We start from the raw sequence: 23,266 nt of genomic DNA, 5'->3' as shown, positions 1-23,266 counted from the left end.
ACTCTACTATGACGCCCCTAGCGATTTAGCGATGAAGAACACAATCACTTCTGCCATCTAGCGTCCGGAAGTGTAATTGCGACATAAGAACGAAAAAGCACATTCAATATTTACAGGTTAATTGTAAAATTTAAAACCAAATTATTTTATTTTAAAAACACTTAAAATACAAAATAACTATAATAAAAAATGTTTTAAAGCCTATCAATAAATAAAAAAATCAACACAGTATCGTGAATAAATATATTGCAACATTAAATCGTATCAATATTTTCTCCCACAGCTAATTCTGTTAAATCCATTACAAACTATATATTTATAAGAGTTGCTACAGTATTTAACCCTTGATCACTTCAATGGTCTAATTCAATAGGTGGTCTGTGCTCTACTTCCTCCTCTGCTCACACACAATTTAGTTATTAACAGTACAAAAAATATCAGATCAAAACAATGTACAACAAAAAACTTAAAGGCCTTCATTAACATGTTCCAAACTAGTGGCTCAGGAGCCTTAACCAGACCGCCAAGTCATTGTACGTGGCCCGCTGGATTGGCTCAAAAGTATCTACATGTTCATGTTGATATGGTGACTTATTGAGATGTCAGTGTATAAAATAAAATAAGGAACATAGATTATGGATGTCAACAATAAGAGTAAATCTGGATTTTGTTTAGTGAAGGATATGGGAGACAATAAAACAAAATTAGCCTCAAATAATGAAAAGTCCAGATCAAAATGAGAACCCTACTTGCTGTTAGGCAAATAAACATTTTGGCCTCGTGTCTTGGACCTGTTAAATATTTTGGCCCACCGTGTAATTGAGTTTGACACTCCTGATCTAAGGAATCACATACAATGGTCATTATTTTTCTTCAAGAGTGAGAAAGAAGAATATCCACTCACTCAGCCGGGTGGAAACTGGTCGTATTCTTCGTGTTCTCGAACTTCTCTTCTTGATGGCTATTGTGTCCTGTGATCAAAGGTTTAGGATTAAAACAAAGTATTCACTCAATTATACACAATGTATCATCACAACCATGTTGTTTTCTTCTACTTAACACCTCACAATATATAAGTTTACATGCTCACTGGTGCTACAATTGGACATGTATATACAGATAAAATATATATTCAATGCATTAACATGGTTAAATACATTTTTAGATTTTAAAATGACCGTTGACGTAAAAATGTCTGCCATCTTTCTCAACAAAAATGACACACAGGGTGACCCTGACAATTTAAACTCCCAAATCATCTGCTGACTGTTTTGGGAGGAAACAGGGTTACCTGGAGGAAACACATAATAAAATACCACAATTAAAAGAAAAACATATACATTTAGCTGTGAGGCTAAAGTTATAATGAAAAATTGACATTGTTGTGGGTAGATTAGTTAATTCACATTTAAAATGATTAATATCTATTTATTTAAAGATGTTTATTCAGAATATTATTGTCTTTGATGTAAAAGTAAAAGATGTGTATGTTTTAAAAATATAATATAATCCAGATGAATTGTTAAAACTTCAACTTGAATCCTTCTTTGGTTTTGTGTTGTTGAAGCTTTACTGGATGAGATGTCGATGCCTCGGCTGCAGCGTGAGAAACAAATATTGTTTCTAATGAATAGAATTTGTACACTGTCTCTCTGTCCCAGGTGGATTCTAACAAGAGTGGAGTATTTGGGTTTTTCTCATTAGCGGGAGAGATGCGATGATTAAACGGGTCGAGCTGATGTGAACATGAAACATTAAGCACCTCTGTTGATCGGAGGACGAGAAGTAAGAGGCTGAATTCTAATTTACTGAGCAGTTTGTATAGCCGAGGAAGAATGATTTCACGTCTGCAACAATGAAAAATGAAATTTTATTTTTAAACAGTCAAACCGGGCTGACTCACTATGCTGGTGCCGATCTCCTCGTCCGTGATGTCCAGAGAGTCTCGGTGTCTGTTGAACCTCCAGCCGCTTCCATCTTCCCACGACCCGTCCCAGCGCTTGATGGTGGACACCTGCCGCGTCTGAGCACAGAAGTTCAACTATTACATATATATAACTAGCTGAAACTCACTGAGTTGACGTGGCCAAATCATGGAATACTTCTTATGTATAACTAATTACTATGTAAAAAATATTGTATTAATGTCATTGAAATTGGACCCATCTTTAATCTTAAGGGATCTGAAAAAATTGTAACTATTTAAATTGGTTTAGTGCAGAAGTTTATTTAATTCACTTGAAGGAAAAAATGGACAAAGAAAATGTATTTACAGTAATTTATCTTTGGCTCTGTTTTTGTGTTCATTTTACTTTTGGTTTTCTTTTGTGTTTAATAATTATTTTAGGGTAAGTTTGTTGTTTTTGTGTTTATTATTACCAGTAATTACTAGTGATTTGGTTTCTGTGTTAATAATTTTTGGTTGTTTTTTATCGTTATTATTTTTCAGTTATTCTTTTGTTAATAATTTTCCTTTTTTGGTAATTATTTTTAGTTATTTTGTTGTTGTTTGAGGTGAATAAAAAAGGGTTCCACCAGAGTTGGCTACTCACAAGATTTCAAATGTACACAAGAGATCAGGAAGTTATAATACAATACTGAAAGAATTACTAAGAGAAAACATGAAATATGTACGAACGAAGCAACATACAAAATACGTTTCCCTAAAACATTTTTTCTTCTTTAAGTGAATAGAATGATATATTAAGGCTATTTTAGCTCAATGTCCACAAAAAGAGAGATCTTCTGACTGCACTTGACTTACCAGGGTCTTGTGTGTGGCGTAAAGGTCCTGAAGGATTTGATCCACGATGGAGTTTGTGAGATAAGACACCACTGATAGCTTCACCTCTCTGTGAAAGTAAAAACAAACAGATTAACCATCGATTACATGTCTTTTTTTTCTCTTTTATTCTGCATCTGGAGGAGTTGTTGTGCGATCTGTGATAATTGGGAGAAAAATAATTACGATGACAGCGACACAAAGGAGTACAAAGAGATGGATAATGAACGTGTTGATTAGGAGATAAGATGACCAGGCCCTTATGAAGTCGGAATAATCTACAAATTTGATGAAACCAGGCAACATTTTCAAACTGAGAGTAACATCAAGTGGTCTTTCAAAATGAAGACACTGTATCATGATACCTCATCAACTGTTTCATGAAGCCTCTTAAAACCATCAATAACATAAACACATCAGTAGAAAAAGTAAAACTACGTAGCATTGGGCTCCGACAGAGCCTCACAGAGAAATACTATGGAGCCTTACAGAGTAATATTACTGAGCCTCATGGAGAAATACTATGGAGCCTTACATAGTACTATTATAGAGCCTCACAGAGAAATACTATGGAGCCTTACAGAGTAATATTACTGAGCCTCACGGATAAATACTATGGAGCCTTAGAGAGTAATATTACTGAGCCTCATGAAGAAATACTATGGAGCCTTACATAGTACTATTATAGAGCCTCACGGAGAAATACTATGGAGCCTTACAGAGTAATATTACTGAGCCTCACGGATAAATACTATGGAGCCTTAGAGAGTAATATTACTGAGCCTCACGGAGAAATACTATGGAGCCTTACAGAGTACTATTATAGAGCCTCACGGAGAAATACTATGGAGCCTTACAGAGTAATATTACTGAGCCTCACGGAGAAATACTATGGAGCCTTACAGAGTAATATTACTGAGCCTCATGGAGAAATACTATGGAGCCTTACAGAGTAATATTACTGAGCCTCATGGAGAAATACTATGGAGCCTTACAGAGTAATATTACTGAGCCTCATGGAGAAATACTATGGAGCCTTACAGAGTAATATTACTGAGCCTCATGGAGAAATACTATGGAGCCTTACAGAGTACTAAGGAGCCACAGATAGAAAAACTAAGAGCCTCACAGCACAAGAGGGTCTGGAGCTTACCAAAGTCGTGCTAAAACATTCTGACAGATGTTTGAATGCTTTGTACCAAATTAAATCAGTTCGACGTCAATAAATAAATCCAGAATAGATACATAAGGCAGAGCATATTATAGGATGCAGAGTCAATTATTTAAGTATTTTCAGTGAGTCTTATAGTCTGAAATATATGGTATTCAAAAGCACTGGGGCAGAGTAAATGAAACATCTTACTCCAAGGCTCTGTGGATGTCCTGAGCTGCTCTCTCCATCAGTGCAGTGCGGATGGCTGAGCGAGGGATGGACACGCGCTCTGATACGGAGGAGAGCGAGGGACTCAGTCTGTCGGCCGCAGAGGCGGATGAAGGGCACAGTTCTTGGCACAGGGACACCATCGAGTCCACGATCACCTGACGGGACTCTATGTTAGCGTGCTGTCGCGGGTCTCCGTGTGAAGAGGGGTCAAATGTACCTGAAGTTCTTTGTCTGCAGCTTTAGAGAGTTCCCCTGCGAGAGAGTCCAGCCTCTGACGGACCGGTCCGTCCACGGACAGCACATGTGCGAGCTCGCAGAGTGAGGGGTACAGCTAAGAGAAAGGAAGAGCATGTGAAGTGTTTGCAGGCGACACAGGAACAGACCGAAACTTACCGCACGAGAGTTCCGAGCCTCTTTGAGTACTTGCTTAGCAGCTTGTATCTCCTCCATCTCTCCAGCAGCTCGTAGTATACACACCTGCTGCTGCACGCGCACGCACAGGCGCTCCATCACCTTCAGGACACAGTTGAGCAAGGAATAACTAAAACACTTACGGAATGATACTACACAGCCTAATGGAGTAATACTACAGAGCATAATCCTTTGAAAGACAAAGAGTAATGCTTGCAATGTGGCAGAGCCCCACATAATTATACTACGGAGCCTTGCAGAGTAATACTACCGAGTCTCTTGGAGTAATACTAGGAAGCCTTGGGCAGTAATACTACTAAGCCTGTCAGAGTAATAATAGAGAGCCTTGCAGTGTTATACTAAGACGCCTCGTGGAGTAATACTACGGAGCCTCGTAGAGTAATACTACAAAGCCTTGCAGAGTAATAATAGAGAGCCTCGCTGAGTTGTACTACGAAGCCTCGGAGGTACTACTTCGGAGCCTCGTGGAGTTATACAATGAAGCCACGGAGGTAATACTACGGAGCCTCCCAGAGTAACAATAGAGAGCCTCGCTGAGTTATACTACGAAGCCTCGGAGGTAATACTTCGTAGCCTCGTGGAGTGATACTACGGAGCCTCGCAGAGTAATAATACGGAGCCTCGTAGAGTAATACTACTAAGCATTGCAGAGTAAAAATAGAGAGCCTTGCGGAGTTATACTACAAAACCTTGCGAAGTAATAATACTACAGAGCCTTGGAAAGGGTTGCAGAGTTATACTAAGATGTCTCGCTGAGACACGGAGCCTGACAAGGTAAAATTTATACTACTGTGCCTGAAATAAATGTAGCGTGTAGACAGAGTTGATCAAAGCAGACATAAATAAAACACTCGGGGCAGCAAACATGACTCAAGTGTTTCTACCTGCTCGGCCGTGCTCGTGACCAGGCCCTGGTGCAGTCTGAGAGCCTGGCGCTGAGAGAAACGCTGCGTCTGGTTGTTCCTCACCAGAGCTCGCTGGATCTGCACAAACAAGCGTGACGACATTAACACATGACCACATAGAATAAATAAAGCTCAACATGTGTCACACTCAAGCCCAGGGGCCAACTCTGACCCCCCAGCTCCTTTTCTGTTGGTCGAAAGAGCTTTATAAGAACAAGTAATTTGTTTGAAATAAAATGTAATACAATTTTAAAACACAACAAGAACTTAATTTATTCATGTTATGGCAGGAATTGGCAATTTAAATCCCTCAGAAAACCCCTTTACAAAAAATAAAATAAAAGGACACTCTTAAATAAGCTTCAGTCTTAACAGGATTGAATTTTATTTCATTTTTAAAATATATTTTATTGAAAGATCCTCAAATATGTGTCGAGTATATTTCATATATTCAAATATTATATAAATATATGTGCAAAAGGTGTTATTATGACATAAAACAAGTAATATTGCAGATTAGAAAATTCCACTTTTAAATGTGATTTCAAAGTATATCAAAAACATTACTGATAAAAAGGACAGGTAAAGGGAGAAAAAATGGTTCTACAAACACAAGATTTTTAACAGATTATTGAGAACTATGAATAAAATTGTTAGATATTTAATGATTTAAAAGCCTTTCCCCAATAATTTATTTTTATTTTTTAATTGATTTAAATTATTAATTGATTGTTGAAAAACTGCACCTACCTTAGTCAACGCCTGCTCTGTCCTCTCGGGGGCGCTGCGGTAGGCCTGGCTGATGTCACTTAGAGGTAGAGGCATGTACTGCAGGGTGAAATTACTGCGTAGGAATATTCAAATGAACAAGTAAGTAACTCCAAAGAACAAGACGAGGAAGTAAAAGAAGGTTAGAGAGAAATTGGTTGAGTGTGTTGAGAGAAAAAAAACTGCTGATCCATAAATATTCTGTCTATGTGCCATAGGGAGAAAGACTTTGATCTTTGGTACCATGTCAGCCTGAGCCTCGAGGAAAGTCTGGAGCAGTTAAGATAATAACAAAGTGAGGTGCAAGTTGAAACTTCAGCAGCCCAATTCAACACTAATTCACTCCAGCATCTACAGGCGGCTCATATAGAACAATGGCGTCTCTTACTGCTCAAGGGCTCGGGCAACGTCCAGAAATCCTGCTGCGGAGGTGTTGTTGCGATCCCATGTCACACTCCTGCGGGGGGAGAAGTCGTGAGCTGCATCCACTGAAATCCTTCAGCGATGTCGACAATTCATCCACACAAATAGAAATGTCCCCTAAAACATTGTGTTTATTGACTGTATATCGGGCTTCGCACAGCAAACAAAAGCCTCTTTTACTCTCACCTCAGGGTGGTGTTGATCTGCAGAGCTTTGCTCAGCATCTTGGCTCCGATATCCTCCATATTATTCCCACTGATGTCAACTTTTCGCAAGCAAGTGTTGCTTCCTAGAGCGTTGACGAGCACCGTGCCGCGCGAGCGAAGCCGTGAGTCAGCCAAGGACAGAGTCTGAAGAGACTGAGGTGAGAATAGATTAGATTTTTTTGCTGAAAGTTACATTTTTGTGTCACAGACTGTATATATAATTGTAGAAAGTCTTCAAAGAAATGTATTTCACACTTAATGTTAAAGCAATTTCTTTTAAAACAAACAGCTCATATGGCGCTTATATATGATTACATGACACCAATAATGTGCACATTACACAAACAATGTTTACATGACATTTAGTGGAAACTAATGCATGGCCTTCTTTGTTACAGTTGAGGATTTTAGGCTTGATTATAGTTAAAAAGTAATTTGACGACAGTTCAAAATGGTTTGTTTTCAGGTTATAACTTGGTTGACTATGGTTGAAAATGTTAAACCGTAGTTGAAAACCCTACAATTTTTATTCAAGGTGTAAAACAGTTTATAAGTGACAGTAACAACATATGTGATTGTAGGAGTGTATTTATGAAACGTGTATGATTCTTTAAATAAACATACAATTTGTTTTAAACTATGAGATTGAAAGGCATACAGAACCATAACTGTATCTTTTCCTGGGTTGAGTAAAAATGTATAACACAAGACACACACCTCTGGAGAGTGTTAGTCTCTCACTAGCTATCGACAGAGAACAAACATATGGATGTGTCGTGAAAAATCAATGGTTTTGGTGCCAGTTGAAACATGAATGGTGATATAAATTCTAGGAAAAGCCAGACTCTTTTTTAAACTTTAAAAACAAATAATTTAGAAATGTTTTGACAGCAAATTAATTAAAACATTAAATGGCATTTTTTTGCATTTATTATTGCAGTTTAATTAACATGGAAAAGCTTTGTTTTAGGACTTCTAATATATACAAATAATCCAAATAAACTGAAAAAAAAAAAATTGTTTCATACATTCTTTGTCTATAGTTTATTTATTTCTATATAGAATATGATGTCAGAGAAGGATGTGTGATCCATGGGCACTAGTTTTACTCTCTCTGGCTCAAAAACTGAAACAAAAGAGGGTTTAAAGAGGACTAAAGCTTTGTTTGAATTAGAAATGTAGACTTTTATTTTTGTTTATTTAAATTAAAGATGATGTTATTATCGTTCATTGAATTCTACAATCTCATTTTCCCCATTCACTACATCGCAATACGTATATATATATATTTTTTTTCACATTTTAACATTGATTTAATTTCACAACATCCTTACTTAGACCTTATGTTTAATTCTCCTTGTTACTCTAGTGTTTTATTTTCACGTTTCCTATCATATTTAGGCTCTTTTTCTTACTCCCTTCAAAGTCAGAATATATTACGCGGCCCATCAGGAATTTTCACCGCAAAGATAAAAATGAGAATCTCAGGTGATGATTATGCAGAAGGATTGAGGAGGAATTTTTAAAAAGGAAGTTGGTGGTAGATTGCGGTAGATGTAGCGGTAAAGTGAAGTGGTTCAATTTACTGTGAAATGATGTGCTCTGGACTGAACACACAGTTTGCATGAATGATTTACTCCACACGTGTAAAGTGATATGGAGACAGTACCCACAAGGATGGAGCAGGAATAATTTATGAATCAGTTAGACAAGTACCGTAAAAACATAATGAAAAAATGATGCGTTTGCAGGATTATTTCACTCACACATTCCTCCTCTTGTATCAGCTGAACCAGTTTCTGCAGGACTTCGTCGAGCATCCTGCAATTGATCGAGGCCAGAGATGATCATTTCTGATCGTACAACAACACATGACGGTGGTGAAGCCGGAGCAGCACCTGTTTTTGATGTTGAAGTTCTTGCCCAGATGAAGGTGTTTAAGGGAGGCATGTCTGGAAAAAGCCGGCAGCATCGTGAGCAAGTCGGCGTCAAGACCTGCAAAAATCAATTATTGATCGTGGAGACTGAGAAACTTCTTCAAATACAGCTGTGATAGTTTTTGATTATATCTATGGTAAAAGAAACATGCGGTTTCACATGGGAAATGTCAATCAATAATTACAATATGAAGTCTACGTGTTTTACTCTTTCTAATAAAAGAAACTATGGTGAATAATTGTTTGTATTATTATTGCTTGAGTTCATTTTTACTAGTATCATAGGACAAATCAAAGAAATTATACAAGGTTATTACATTTAAATCTAAACACATGAACTTATCCTTGGAAATTAACATCAATACAGATAATGCAATGTAAATATTAGCATTAGCTTTACCTCAAATGAAAACAAACAGGTTAAGGTTATAGACAATAGTTTACAGCCTAATTTATAACATAGTTGAAGTTGTTTAAATTCAAATCCATTCAATTAATAACTTAAGGTTTCGTATTTAATAAATAAAGTTAGCCAGTTGCTAACAGTAACAGGCACTATTAACACTAGCTAAGCTAGCAAGTGTAGCGTTGTTTTAATTTTCCATCACTTTATATTACAACTGAAAAACCCATTTTTTAACATTTTCTATATGACACTACAGAGATGAAAGATTATGCTTGAGCTGATGTAACTGATTCAATGAAAGTCATGAGATTTTGTTTCAAAATTTTTGAAACAACAGTTCTTAGTTTCTTTGTGGGACTTTATTATGGAAGTATATCAATGCCATCATATTGTTGAATGGTTGAATTTATTTATTGAAATTTCTTTTAAAAGGTTGAATTTGTTTTTATTGAGTATTTGTTGATTCCAATAAGTATTCTTTTTTAATTATTTATTTTAATTTAAACAAAATGAATAATGCATTTTACACATGGAGTTTGAAATTATAATTATAATAATTTCAAAATAAATTTTCTAAATGTAATATTTATTAATGTATAGCCAGATGATCACATGAAAACGTAGAAGCTCATGATCAAGTATCTCAAATTCAACCTTTCAATAAATACAATTAAATAAAAAAATTAAACAAAATGAAAGTTTTAAGAGTTGAATAATATTAAATTCAACTATTCAATTTTCTCATGCCACTGATAAACTTTCATTTGTAAAGGGTCCATGATCTAAAAAATAGCCTGAAATCAAATTATATTAAGAATATCATTATGTACATTGTTGTGTTTTTCACAACAATTTCGACAATTAGTTTTTAAGTCAATTTTTCTTTAACAGAATGACCCACTAAGCAAAGCAGATTGATAGCTGGTGTATCTGCTTCAGGGTCGAGGTAGCGTAGAGCGTTAAATACCAACCCACCATTATCAGAGATATCCAGGGTTCCGATGGAGGAGACTCTCGGGAAGAGGTCCTGTATGACAGCGGCTCCAGTAGATCTCAGCTGGAAGAGACATCAAGTGAATTTCAAAAGGGACACGAAAAATACGTCTGTCAACGTAAATCATTGTGGCTTCATTCTTTTGGGAATTGTCCTATTTTTCCACACTGGAACATACTCTGTGCAGCTTTGCCCTACTTGGTGCTCTGTGAACACAACAGTGTGTAGTTCAGCTTCTAAGGCTGGAGTGTTGTCGTGTTGTCTCTTGTTGTTTCCTTAAATAACAAGCTTGACTGAGCTCTGTTTATTATATTATTTGCTTCTCACTACTTTTGGTTCATGTTTCTTAGCAGTTGTTTGATGGATCAAGAATTACTATTACTGACTATTTTCTATTATTCATACAATGAATTCAAGTGACAAGGAGTTCATTTATAAAGTTGCTCACATGTATGATAAGATGCATTTGAAAGGTTTGGAGTGAAAGCGGTGAGATGGTGCAGCATGACGTAAATTATTAAACCCACATGTTGCTGAGATTTTACACTAATAAACTAAATCTTAAATTAGGCAGACGTCTGGGAGTTACTAGCTCAACTCTAGCGTAGATTCACAACCTTTTCTTCACATCTTGTTCGTATGTAACTGGGTCATGACTCATATTCCGTCTTTCATCTTTTTGCATCATGGCTGCGGATCATATAGATCATTGTACAAAATCTATCCTGTCTGATCCATTTCATGAGGCGTTGAGAACGTAGAATGTAAATAAAAGACGTATTTAGAAGGATCAACATGTTACCTGAAGCATAGTGAGCATCAATTGACAAATGTTAATCTAATTTTAATGTTTTTAAGGTAAATTATACTTACTATTTCTATATTTTTTAATAAATGTACCATTTTTTATTTAAATCTTTGCCTAATCCACAGTTACCCCGTAACGCTTAATTGTCCCCAATGACACATTTTTCTTTATCAGATGAAATTGTAAAAAATGCTTTCAAACACAATAAGATTTATTTTCTCTTTTTGGTAGAAATATAGGATCATTTAAGTTAGATATTACCAGCACATAAAGCAGGGGTGTCAAACTTCATCTGTCTAAGTCATAGGCCAAACAAAATGTACATTAACCAGGAAGCATGAGTCTGATTGTCTTTTTGTTCTTGACAACACCAAGCAAAGGTATTTCATCTTCAGTTTGACTTGTATAGGACGTCTCTTTATGATCGTTGACCTCAATAACCTCCTTTATTTATCTTTTATCTCAACATGTTATGCATAAGTATTGGTCAGGATGGCAACATGAATATTAGTTTATTTTCATATGAGCCCCATGAAATGGCTTGGAAGCCCTTATTTGGCCCCCATACCTTGAGATGGAAGATGTGAAACAGAAAAATGATTACTTTTGTCAACTGTATGTTAAGTGTCCTTTAAACTGAATGGTTAAGTTGCTAGCTTAGCTGTTTCTGTATTTGTTAAGTAAGTGGCAGTCACTATTTTGACAATTAAAAAAATAAAATTCTGTAAAGCAAAACAATTGCATTCTGTTTTAAATCAAGGGTATCAAACTCAATCACACAAGGGTATAACATCAGTCAAGGTGAAAGGCTGGACAAAATTAATATTTTATATAAAGTCTGATATTGATTATGTCTGTCTTTGTTCTCCTTCACCAAGCACTATATTTTAGTGTTTTTGGCTCTATAGATAAACTCATTCGACCTCTAATTCAACGTAGGTAGACGAGAAGGGGAGGTTTTGAAGTATAAACGATGAAACTGTTCAAAGTTCTCACCTCACAGCCGCTAATATCCAGATGAAGGTCGTTGACGTGAGGGTTGGAGATCAGCCCGGTCAGGAGAGCTCTGTCAAGATAGCAAACGTGTGCTCAACAGGGATCTTGTCGAACATGTTCAGAAGACAAAATGCTTGAAAAAAAAGAGTGTTCACATCAAGTACCTCAGCACATCAGGCGACAGCTTCATGGAGGAGAGATTGACGTGCGTGAGACTGAAGGCAGAGCTGAAGAACTGACGGAACAACGGAAGCGTGTCCTTCACTTTCCTAAACCACAAGAAAGAGAGTTCACGGTTGTTGACTCGCAGGATAAATATGAGCATGCGGATGAACACAGAAAGAGAAACAGAGAGAAAGAGAGAGACTGGGGTCAAACGATAGATAGCTCATTTTAAAATTCATGACTCTTATCTATGCAGGCAGCAGCAAGTTGTGCTTCTAAACGACAGGCACACCCACGGAGCGGGAATCACAACGTTACGGCCATTTTCCACAAAACTCATTTCTGATTTTCCATTAAGTAGATAACGACTGTCGGAGAGACCGAAGGAGGAAGAGACGAGGGGAGAAAAATGAAACCTTCGGTAAGAACTAAAGAGGATTCCTCCGGTGGTTTAGATTTGCGGTCGATTTCATCATTTGGTTATTCTCATAGTTGAGACTAACCTGTGAGAGAAGGAATTTTTGGACAGATTCAGAAAAGAAAGATCGGCACAGCACCCACGAAGAAGAGCCCCGAAAAGCTGAAGGATAGAGAAGAAACAAGTAATGGCAGCAAAGAGGTTTCTTGTATTTCAGTGAATTTGTTCTCACATAACGTTAAACTCTCATGCGCTTCTTCAAAACGACTGTCTTTTGACTACAATTTCTATCATCATATCACTATTAACTCAAATGTGTCAACCTTTGACGACATGAAAGTACAGGCTTTACTTTGAACTGATTTCTTTCTGAAAATTCAAATATAATGTTTGAACTGTAAGATGATTTACAAGACTTTCGCTGACATTCCTGATCTTTTTTAGTGTGTAACCTTTCATGCAACTGTGAGGTGTGTCCCATATTTGGCTGATAAAAAAGGAAGAATAAATCAAAGAATAATGTTGCACTAAGGCTCAAACAATAATGTGAAATACTACGGTTGGCTTTTTACTACAATCACTAATATTTTACTGACTAAAATGCTTTGATGCCATATGAACTACAGACTACAAAAGACGATTTACTTTAAATATTAAGATGCTTCAGAAGTCTTTTGCTGACATTACCGTCTTTTTCTTTCTTTTTGTGTGCGTGTTATGTGTGATTCCAGTTTTGTCAACATATTTTGCTGATAGGTAAACAATTGACAGAAACAATGTTATCTGGGCCTAGAAAACAAAATGTTTAAATGACTAAACATTGAAAAACATGAAAACTAAAATACATAAATGGAGTTTTTCGTTTGATTACTATTATTATCTTTATAACAAACGTACGTCAACTACAGACTTAAAGTAAGAGTTCACCCAAAATTCACTCTTTTTCTACTCACTCTATTAAGCTAAGTAAGGGAGGTAAATACTCTCTGATTGTCAGGAAATTAGAATCAACTTGAACCTATTATAGACACTACAACAAATAATAAAAATTAAAGTCTACTTCCTGTTTATACTCACAGAGTCGACACAACAATCTGTGCCCGACAGATCCAAATGGACCAGGCAGTTTGGTTGAGACAAGAAGAGATGCAAGTTCTGAAAGCAAAGATACAACTTGAAAAAAAAAAACTTTATTTGTGGACATTTGTGCTCTCGTATTTATAGAGACTGTCTCACCGAGGAGTCCTCCCCGGAGAGAACACCAGGGTTTTTGCTCAGGTCCAGATGGAGGAGCGAGTTTGAGTACTCATCACTGGAGCAGAGAGCCTGAGAGAGGGACACCAGCCCTGTGGAGGGAAAGAGAACAATATTTGGAGAACATAAAATGTTGAAAACATTGAGAGGATTACATTATTCATGTGATCTGTGGAGGGGATCAAAGGATAGAGAGAGCGTGAATGATCTTGCGAGTGAGACACCTCAAGCGTTGTCTAAAGTAGATAAATGGCACAAACCGGGAGAAACAAACCTCTTCAGATGTGTTTATGGCTGTCAAACCAGAATAACATTATGAACACAATATTCTCTTTATAAACTCAGCTGCTCACCCAGCTGCAGCCTCATGTGGCTTTTTTCATTCTTTTCAACCCGCTAGTTACGTTTTACTGAGCGACTGTGGCGCTCTGAGGGAGATATTCCTTATAGAAATCTAAAATGGAAGGAGGAAAAAAAGAAAAGAAAAAACCTTTGGAAGTGAGTGAAGTCTTGGAGAGGTTTAACAGACGGAGCCCCTTGCTGAGTCGACACACCTGCTGGATTAGATTTGAGACTCCTGCTGACAAGAGAACATGATGTTAGACAAATAGCTTGAAGAGTGAAAGAGAATGGTGTTAGCAAAGAAACCGCATTGATGGTGGGTAGCTTGTGGACTGAAGTATCGATATTAATACAATAATATATAAAAATACAGTAATCTTATTTTTGTTATATGGTTTACATTTTAATGAAGTGTGTAAAAAAGAATATAAATTGTATTTACAATAAACATGCAAATATTACCAACGCTTGTTCATTTTTCAGTTGCAATTAAACGAATTGTCTGTAGATGGCATGAGACATTACGTCCTTTGCAGTTAAAGGAAAACGTGTAATCCCGCAAGATACTGACTGAGGCTCAGAAGAGACTCCAGCAGCTTACATTTTGGTTTCAAAACAAAAGAAAGTAGTTACGACTTCGTCAAGATTCATGTGGTTTGTAAATTCTGCCACATCAGAGTCAAGTAAAGCAAAGTAACATATCATATTATCAGACAAAACAATCTCATTATAGTTGTCAAAAGCTCTACTCAAGCTCCGCCCCCAACTTTCTAACTCATGACACAACCCACTGTAGACCAGAGAAGTCAAAGTTGAGATAATGATAAACAGACTTGGTTAAATAGTATTGACTAGAGAGTTTCGAACTTGCAGTGCATTATTGGTCTTGAAGTATAAATGGTGGGAATGTTTGTATGGTTAATGTAGAAATTGTATGTTGTCAGACACCTTTTCCACATCTAGTCTGAGATCTTCTAGCAGTAGAAGTTGGGGGAATTAAAACAATGTTTATCTACAAAACTCTTCAATAGGAGGTCTTTGAAAAAAACATCTCTCTACGAAAAACAAAATGATAAAACAAGTAGCAAAAATGAATATTTCACCACAGACTGGAAACACAATAGCTGGTGGAATAACATGGTATCACAGGTCCCAAAAAAAACTACATTGTAGGGGGTCTAGCTTCTATATTTGAGGAAAACTAGAGGTCAGTAGTTGTTGAATGCTCATGCAGGCCATATCAAATGACTTTGCGGGCCTGATCTGGCCCACAAGCAGAAGTTTGGCACCTAAATGAACATTAACATTATGTTCCAACGTCTATATGATGATTTTCTTTTTAACGTCCCAGCTTTGCTCATTCAACCCGAGACACATTTTGGATACTTTGACTCATATTTCACGTCTATTTTGAGATGTTTGCCGCGGGACTTTGTGTTTCTTTCATCTATTTAATCTTTTTACACTGAGTCCAACTAATCCAATCGTGTCTTTCTATATTCTCATCCTGTCCCTGTTGATGTTTGTGCAACGGAAAGCAGGCTTTACTTTCATGTGGAGCCCGTAACTCACTCATCAATCCAACTTTATTATAAATGACTTCTTACTTCAAGAGCTTCGAACTGTTAAAAGGAATAAAGATAAGATTACAAGCACTCAGTTCACCTTGATTGTCCAGTGAGTTGTGAGCCAGGTTGAGCGAGTGGATGACGGATGCTGGGTTCTCTGACAGAGCAGCAGACATCTTCTGAGGGAAATCTCTGCAAATGATGCAGATTCAATTTTATTTTCAATCACTGCATCTCAACCTGACAAACACATAAACTTAATACAATGAAACCAGTTTATAATGGACAAACTGTCCAACATAAGGGTCCACACTGGGGCTCAACCATCAACCTCCTGTCACTTTCCCAAGAGATGCTTTAAAACAGGAGTTTGCAAACTTTTTTGAACTGCAACTTATTGTCAACATTATATTAACACAGAAAAAGCATAAAATAGCACGAAACGCAACAAAAATGTACCCTAAGTGCATAAAAAATACATAGTAATGAAAGTCTCATAAAGTTAACAGATTTATTTTCTGACTAAACTTGACTTAAACAAGAGTTTTGACAAGTCACATGCAATTTTAACTCTTATTAATGAAAGATAAAAAAAGACAACAATTAATTTACTATTTTTATGAATAGCACATAAATTATATAAATGTTTAAATGTTTTATTTTTTGCACTTTGGTATTTACTGCTATATAAGCTACACATATACTTACATTTAGTTATTTATTTTATTAAATTATATTATTATTTGTGGTAAATTTTCGTAATATTATTCTAATAATTTGGTTACTCCCTTTTTTGCTTCTAGGACCACGACATATCACCTATTTTGAGTCATACAATTGTCTTTATAGTAATCATTTCTGTGATGTCTTGTTTTTTCCAGTTTGTCACACTTAATTAATTATTTCTGAAATTACATCACTTGCTACTCACTAGTTTAGTAATCTGTTCTATTTGAGTGTTATAGATAGCATCACAGAGGTATTTGGATGTGTTTAACTGGGTCATTTTAGACAACGATGAAGACGAAGACAGCTGAGCTCCAGTCACTACGTTAAAATGAAGATACATTTTTGCCTAAAAGTAAAAAGGAACAGATTACACTGAAAATAGTCGTCATGAGGGTGAGTAGAAAATGAGTGAAGATTGGGTGAACTATCACTTTAAAGCCAACTCTTCCCCAGCAACAGGCGCCAGATTGTGACCCTCATTGTGCAGTACATTACGCTTGAATTCTCCTGTTTCTATTGTGGGTTACCCTTTGCTGTTTTCAGATTTTACTTCACCTACTGCCTGTGCCTTATTTGTTGCGTTTTGGACTGTGATAATGACACTCAACACTAATGACACGCAAACTGCATTTTCAATAGACTTGTCTATATTTGACTGTGTCAGTATTCTTGTTGGCATTTGAGTCCTGCTCTTGTATAGTCAACAACACCTTCAACCCTTTCATTTTTTATTTCAAAGATGAGTCTCAAGTGGATCGTCTATTAATATATTTCAACCTCTTCTTACGCTGTCTTCCATCCTGCTCGTCAAAAAACTAACCTTACAGAAAGCAGTACAACCTTTGTCATCTGTTCTTTAAATCTTCAGAGCTTTTATGTTAAAAAGAGTCAAAAGGACAAAACTGCAACCAACTAAATATAACTTGTCGAGATTTATGTGCTGCTAAATTTTAATCTTGCTTTGTCTTTTGCAGGTTCATTAATTTATGCTCATAAACCCCCTTCCATTCTCTGAGTTTTTACATTTGTGATCATACATATTTAAGACGACTGGGCGGATCAGTGCTGCAGGGACTAGTGATGTCGGCTTCATAACAGATACTGTTTTGTTTCATCGGAGGGGAGCAGCCACTTCATCAAGTTTCGTATTCAATCTTACTGATGCTTAAGAGCTTCTCTGTCCTTCTCTTCACAACACATCGCTGCATACGCTTCACCACACATCAGGAGTTGCACTTTAACACCTACGATTTCAAGCCAGCGTTTTCCAGAGTGATCTCCTCAAGACTGGAGGACTTGCTCACTGTGTGCAGAACTTGCTCTATGACCTCTGACCCCTGAGAATAAAACAATAATATGGTGTTAAACAGATTTTATTGAAGTTCCAGCCGAGAAACTTTCTGTACTTACGAGGCGCAGGTCTTTGCAGTACAGCTTGGTGAACCAGGTGTTGTAGGCCACTGAGGCCACAATGACGGCCAAATCCCTGGAAGAAGAGTTAAGATGTGAATTGAAAGGAAAGCTGAGGCCTAGATGCTATGTGGCACTTAATCACGGAATATTCTTTTAATAAATATGAATGTATGTGTCCAAGTTCAGTAGGCAAATCAAATAAACACAAAAAGTATTCCTAAATAAACGGTAGTGGTGTGTTAATGAGGCTTCATGAAACAGCTGATGAGGTTTCATGATACAGAGATCACTTGATGTCGCTCTCAGTTTGTAAATGATGCCAGGTTTCGTTGAATTAGTAGATCAGAGATTTAGAGCAGAGAGTGACATCTAATGGTCTTTCAAAATGTAGACACTGTATCATGATACCTCATCAACTGTTTCATGAAGCTTCATCAACACCTCACTAATTACCACAAGAGTAAAAACCTGTATTTTTCTTCTTCAAACTTATTCTTCCGTACTATACAAATTCATAAAATCCCAAGTTGGTTAGTTTAAAATCCTATGTATTACAAACTAAAAGTAAGGTACATTTCCAGAGTTCCAGTTTTAATTGTAAGAATGTGAAATTGTGGCAAAATATATATTTTTTAAAAATGTGTCCAATTTAAATAACATTAAAACCTTATTTTATACTGATTAAAAAGGAGTGATTTCCATAATTTTACAAGGTCAACCCAGCTTTTTTTTATATATTTGAATTGAACTTTAAATTGATGGTGATGACCTGTAAATAAAATGTATACAATAACATTTCCATATTTTTAATAACAACTGTTAAAATCCTGTCTTTTTGAAGTTTTTCATTAAGTAAAAGGGAAACTAATGCGTTGATTTAAGTGTCTCTTAAATAGATCTTGGACCTCTATTGTAATCATAAGTTTGTGTCTGTTTGTACAAAACTCTCTTTTCATTGAAATATCTTTTTTGGAGATGACGAATAACTACACCCACTCTGCTGTGATCGGCCAAGCATTGAGGTTTGTCACCATGTGTCATCAATTCCGAAAGTCTCAACCTCAGAGGGACTTGTTGTGTAAACATAGCGAGGCGGGATTACAACTGTCTGGAGGAGGAGTGAAGACCACATAATGGACCAAACTCTCGCAACCTCTCGTTTCCCAAGATTTCAGACGGGGGAGAACTTTATAAAGTAATAACTTCAGACATCGTCATGATGAGGGACTCACTGAATCTTGGAGAAGGAGAAGAACATGTGAGTAAGCCAGGAATTAGTGTTTTCACATTAGTTTCCTTTTAAGGCATTTATTTCATTGTTCTGTTCAGTTTTGTGGTTCCTCAGACCTTTATAAAAGAGGCTCCAAAAGAAATGATTGACCGTTTTAGCTGCTCACTAGAAATCAACTATCAGGTTCACTTCTTTTTTTTAGGTTTTGTATTTACTATTCAGAATAAATCAAAAAGCAAGAGTGGGTTGATATTTCCGTCAAAGTACACTCATGAAAATGTATGTCCAAGTTTTTCTTTTCTAAAAAACAAATTAAAATGCAAATCAACAACAAAAAAACTGGCTGATACTGGTTGTTTTGGAAGAACAAAAGTTGTAATAAAGTTTCAGATTACATCGGCTGTTCCAGGTAACACAACAGTTAACCTTCATGATGTTTTGTGTGTTCTGTGTGAACACCATCAAAGTGGCCGCCATCAATCACTGACTTATCTGTGAACTTGCCCGGTCTCCGGACTCACCTGCTCTCCAGATGGCTGAAGTCCAGCAGGTTAAACTCCCTGTTGTCCTGAGAGTGGTAGATCGTGTCCACATCCTAAAAGCAAAATTACCCATGAGCGGATTTGTCGTGCCTGTGCGTGACCTCCTTTTTAGCGAGCACCATACATAACACTCAGAAGCACTCAGACACACGAGCACACAGTCCTACTGCTCTCACCCACTGCACTTCCTCCTTGCAGCTGATGCCATTATAGTCGCACAGAGCGGCGTAGGTCTCCGAGAAGCCTCCTGGAACGAGCAGAGAGGAAAACAAAAACACACAAGCGGAAGAAAAATGAACAGCTGTCGTCTTTGCGTTGATTAAAATGAGATGTGAGAAGATAATGATTTCGACACGATTTGCCTTTGCTCAGAACAAGCAAAGAAAACATCTGTGAATAATAACAGTGTGGATGTGTCAAAATCAATGTAGATCTATGTTCATGGTGATATGGTGACGTATACCGACACCAGTTTTTAAGATAAGGGACATAGATTATCGTCAAATAAAAGTTAAACTGAAGTTGAAGGAAGGAATGTTTGAAGGAGGACAAACGAAAGAAATCTCAATCCGCATTACATATTTTTGTTGGGCCCACAATGTTTCTATCCCTTTGTTCAACTGAATGGGACACAACTATTATGTCGACGTGGTCGTTGAACCAGTACTTAAGTCAAGAAGTTCAAGTATCTCTCTGACATTTTCGAACAGTTCAGGAGCTGTCAGTACTGGCCAAAAGCAGCCCAAATAAAAAGACATGGAGGAGTGCAAGCCTGCGTGTGCGAATCTTTTGGTTTTATTTTGTTTCCTATATTATTATTATAAAGCAGAGAACAGGAAGTGTCCTGTTCTTATCAGCCCTATGAGTTGACACACACCTGGACCTCATCAAAACATTAGGAACCTTCACCTACTTTCTACCTTTTGTTTTCTGTTTTATTCCCTGGTTCAATAAATGTTTTAGTTTTGAGTTTTCTTAGGGTTTTTGTGTTTTTATATTGAATAATGGTTATTTATTGCTATTGTTATTCACATATGTTCACTTGTTTACAGGTTTATCTTTTAATAAACTTGAATGAAACAAGCATTTTGAAGTCAAGAGTTACAGGCTAATGTTGTTTGTTGTAAAATATGTCTTATAAATAAAATAAATGTATTTGTTTTCTGGTGTGTGGTTTCTTTCTTAAGTGTAGGCTCAAAATAAAGTTACTGCTCTCTGCAGTATTTAGAGTCTAGTTTGGATAAATACAGTACATGGTGTGATGTTCCGTGCATGAACAAGTGCAGGGACATCTCATGAGTGAGGCCCATAATCTAGAAGAACATCTGACTCACCGCAGGCTCTCTGCGTCTCCACAGAAGTCTCTGAACTGGGCGAATACTTCCTGCTTCCCTCCGAGAGGTCACTGTCTGAGTGACAGATGGACGGGCTGAAGAGACAAAAACAGAAGTTCAATAATATTTCTTTTAAATTGAAATACATCAAGCTGCTGCTCCCATGATACTCACGCAAAGATGGAGTTGTTGAATATTCGTGAGAGTGCATAATTAATATGGCTGACCACATGATTGAGCTGCTCGCGAGACTCAAATCTCAGAGTGAAGCCAGACTTGTCGGTGTCGATAATAACCTGCGAGAACGTCGAGTTGTTGGTGATTATTCTTGTTTATAAAGAGAGAACACAATCATTCTTTGACCAAACTCAAAAATCTAAAACATTTTCTACATACACAAAATAACCATTTCTCTCAAATATTATTCACTAAACTGTGATAGTGAGCACTTTTCCTTTGCCAAAATAATCCATCCAGACAGCAGGATTATTGCACAGGTGTACATTAGACTGGCCACATTAAAAGCCCACTCTGAAACATGCAGTTGTGTTTTATCGGGGGGTCGGGAGGACTCAGAGAACCAGTTAGTATCTGGTGTGACCGACCATTTGCCTCGCACACTTCAACAGATCTCCTTCGCATAGAGTTGATCAGGTTGAGGATTGTGGCCTGTGGAATGTCCGTCCACTCCCCATCAATGGCTGTGGAAAGTTGCTGAATATTGGCAGGAACTTAAACACGCTGTCACATACACTGATCCAAAGCATCCCAAACGCTGGCCATTCAAGAACTGGGATGTTTTAACCTTCCAAGAATTGTTAACAGATCCTAGCAGCATAGTGCATTATCATGCTGCAACGTGAGGTGATGTTCTTGGATTTATGGCACAAGAATGCGCCTCAGAATACTTTTTACAGTATCTCTATGCCATCAATAAAATGCACCTGTGTTCTTAATTCATAACATACGCCTTCCCTCACCATAACCCTACCACCACCTAGGGCCACTCGATCCAAAACATTGACATCAGAAAACCAATCACACACACATCGCCACCGCCCTGTTGAAAATCTGCGCTCAACAGTGAAAACTGGGATTCATCCGTGGAGAGAACACTTCTCCAACGTGCCAGACGCCTTCGAATGTGAACACTTGCCCACTCAAGTCGGTTACAACGACGAGTCAAGTAGAGACCCCGATGAGGACGACGAGCATGCAGATGAGCTTCCCTGAGACGGGTTCTGACAGTTTGTGCAGATATTATTTGGTTATGCAAACCGATTGTTGCAGCAGCTGTTTGAGTGGCGATCTTGGAGATGAACATGCTGGGCTGCTGTGGTTGGACGTCATTGTGAGGCTGGTTGAATGTACCGCTATGTTCTCTGAAACACCTTTGGAGGTGGAGCAACGGCTCCGGTGGACATTCCTGCTGTCAACATGCCAATTGCATGCTCCCTCAAGACTTGTGACATCTGTGGCATTGTGCTGTGTGATACAACAGACCATTTTAGAGTGGCTTTTTATTGTGGCCAGTCTATGGCACACTTGTGCAATAATCATGCTGTCTACTCAGCATCTGGATTTGCTACGCCTGTGAGGTGGATTATCTCGGTAAAGGGAAAGAGCTCACTATCAGAGATTTAGACAGATTTGTGAACAATACTCGAGAGAAATGGTTGTTTTGTGTATGTAGAAAATGTTTTGTGAAACAGAAAACGCGAGCAAAGAGAGTTGCGTTTAGATTTTTGTTCAGTGTAGATAAATAAATCTAAATATGTGCACACAAGAGATTCAAAACAAGCTTTTGATAGACATTACTTATTACTTATATTTTCATGTTTTTGTTTGTAATCAAAACTGTTTCCATTTTTACTACGAATAAATAAATTATCCAAAATAAAGTTATTCATTAACTTCCTTGTCTAAGCACCAAATGTATGGACTAAATCGACTGAGTGCCTTATAATCCGGTATTCATTAAGTATTAATTTTGATTGTACTTTTTTTTTTGTGGTACACGTCGCTCCAAAATCTATGAAAATGTTTTAGTAAATTGATTTAGCTATGCAGCAGCTACCACAAGGCTCCATAGTATTTCTACAAAACGCTTTGTAGTAATATCCTGCAGGGTTCCAGAGAATTACTCTGCATTCTGTAGTATTACTTCATGAGGCTACGTTGTATTACTACGCCTGGCCTAGTAATATTACTCGGTGAGACTAACCTGCT

General features: G+C 37.2%; 1 protein-coding gene across 1 annotated transcript in view; it reads right to left on the bottom strand.

The window, feature by feature from the left end:
- The window catches only part of LOC148087028 (capping protein, Arp2/3 and myosin-I linker protein 3-like), a 43,493-nt gene that overhangs the window by 6,987 nt on the left and 13,240 nt on the right, over nt 1–23,266 (bottom strand). Inside the window, exons 5-30 of the mRNA XM_087785232.1 lie at nt 21,212–21,333; nt 21,038–21,132; nt 19,880–19,950; nt 19,683–19,756; nt 17,928–18,003; nt 17,766–17,854; nt 15,886–15,980; nt 14,369–14,455; nt 13,861–13,970; nt 13,702–13,779; nt 12,710–12,786; nt 12,206–12,310; nt 12,042–12,111; nt 10,219–10,300; nt 8,799–8,895; nt 8,667–8,721; nt 6,881–7,053; nt 6,660–6,728; nt 6,254–6,347; nt 5,483–5,581; nt 4,560–4,679; nt 4,384–4,497; nt 4,146–4,321; nt 2,765–2,852; nt 1,904–2,023; nt 905–971 (exon numbers count right to left, since the gene is read on the bottom strand). Coding sequence (XP_087641358.1) covers nt 905–971; nt 1,904–2,023; nt 2,765–2,852; nt 4,146–4,321; nt 4,384–4,497; nt 4,560–4,679; nt 5,483–5,581; nt 6,254–6,347; nt 6,660–6,728; nt 6,881–7,053; nt 8,667–8,721; nt 8,799–8,895; nt 10,219–10,300; nt 12,042–12,111; nt 12,206–12,310; nt 12,710–12,786; nt 13,702–13,779; nt 13,861–13,970; nt 14,369–14,455; nt 15,886–15,980; nt 17,766–17,854; nt 17,928–18,003; nt 19,683–19,756; nt 19,880–19,950; nt 21,038–21,132; nt 21,212–21,333 — 2,503 coding nt within the window. The remainder of the gene's footprint in view (nt 1–904; nt 972–1,903; nt 2,024–2,764; nt 2,853–4,145; nt 4,322–4,383; nt 4,498–4,559; nt 4,680–5,482; nt 5,582–6,253; nt 6,348–6,659; nt 6,729–6,880; nt 7,054–8,666; nt 8,722–8,798; nt 8,896–10,218; nt 10,301–12,041; nt 12,112–12,205; nt 12,311–12,709; nt 12,787–13,701; nt 13,780–13,860; nt 13,971–14,368; nt 14,456–15,885; nt 15,981–17,765; nt 17,855–17,927; nt 18,004–19,682; nt 19,757–19,879; nt 19,951–21,037; nt 21,133–21,211; nt 21,334–23,266) is intronic.

This window comes from Callionymus lyra, chromosome 2 (assembly GCF_982586985.1).
Source record: "Callionymus lyra chromosome 2, fCalLyr1.hap1.1, whole genome shotgun sequence".
In the NCBI taxonomy this organism is placed as follows: Eukaryota; Metazoa; Chordata; class Actinopteri; order Syngnathiformes; family Callionymidae; genus Callionymus; species Callionymus lyra.
This window is presented reverse-complemented; position numbering and strand designations above follow the sequence as displayed.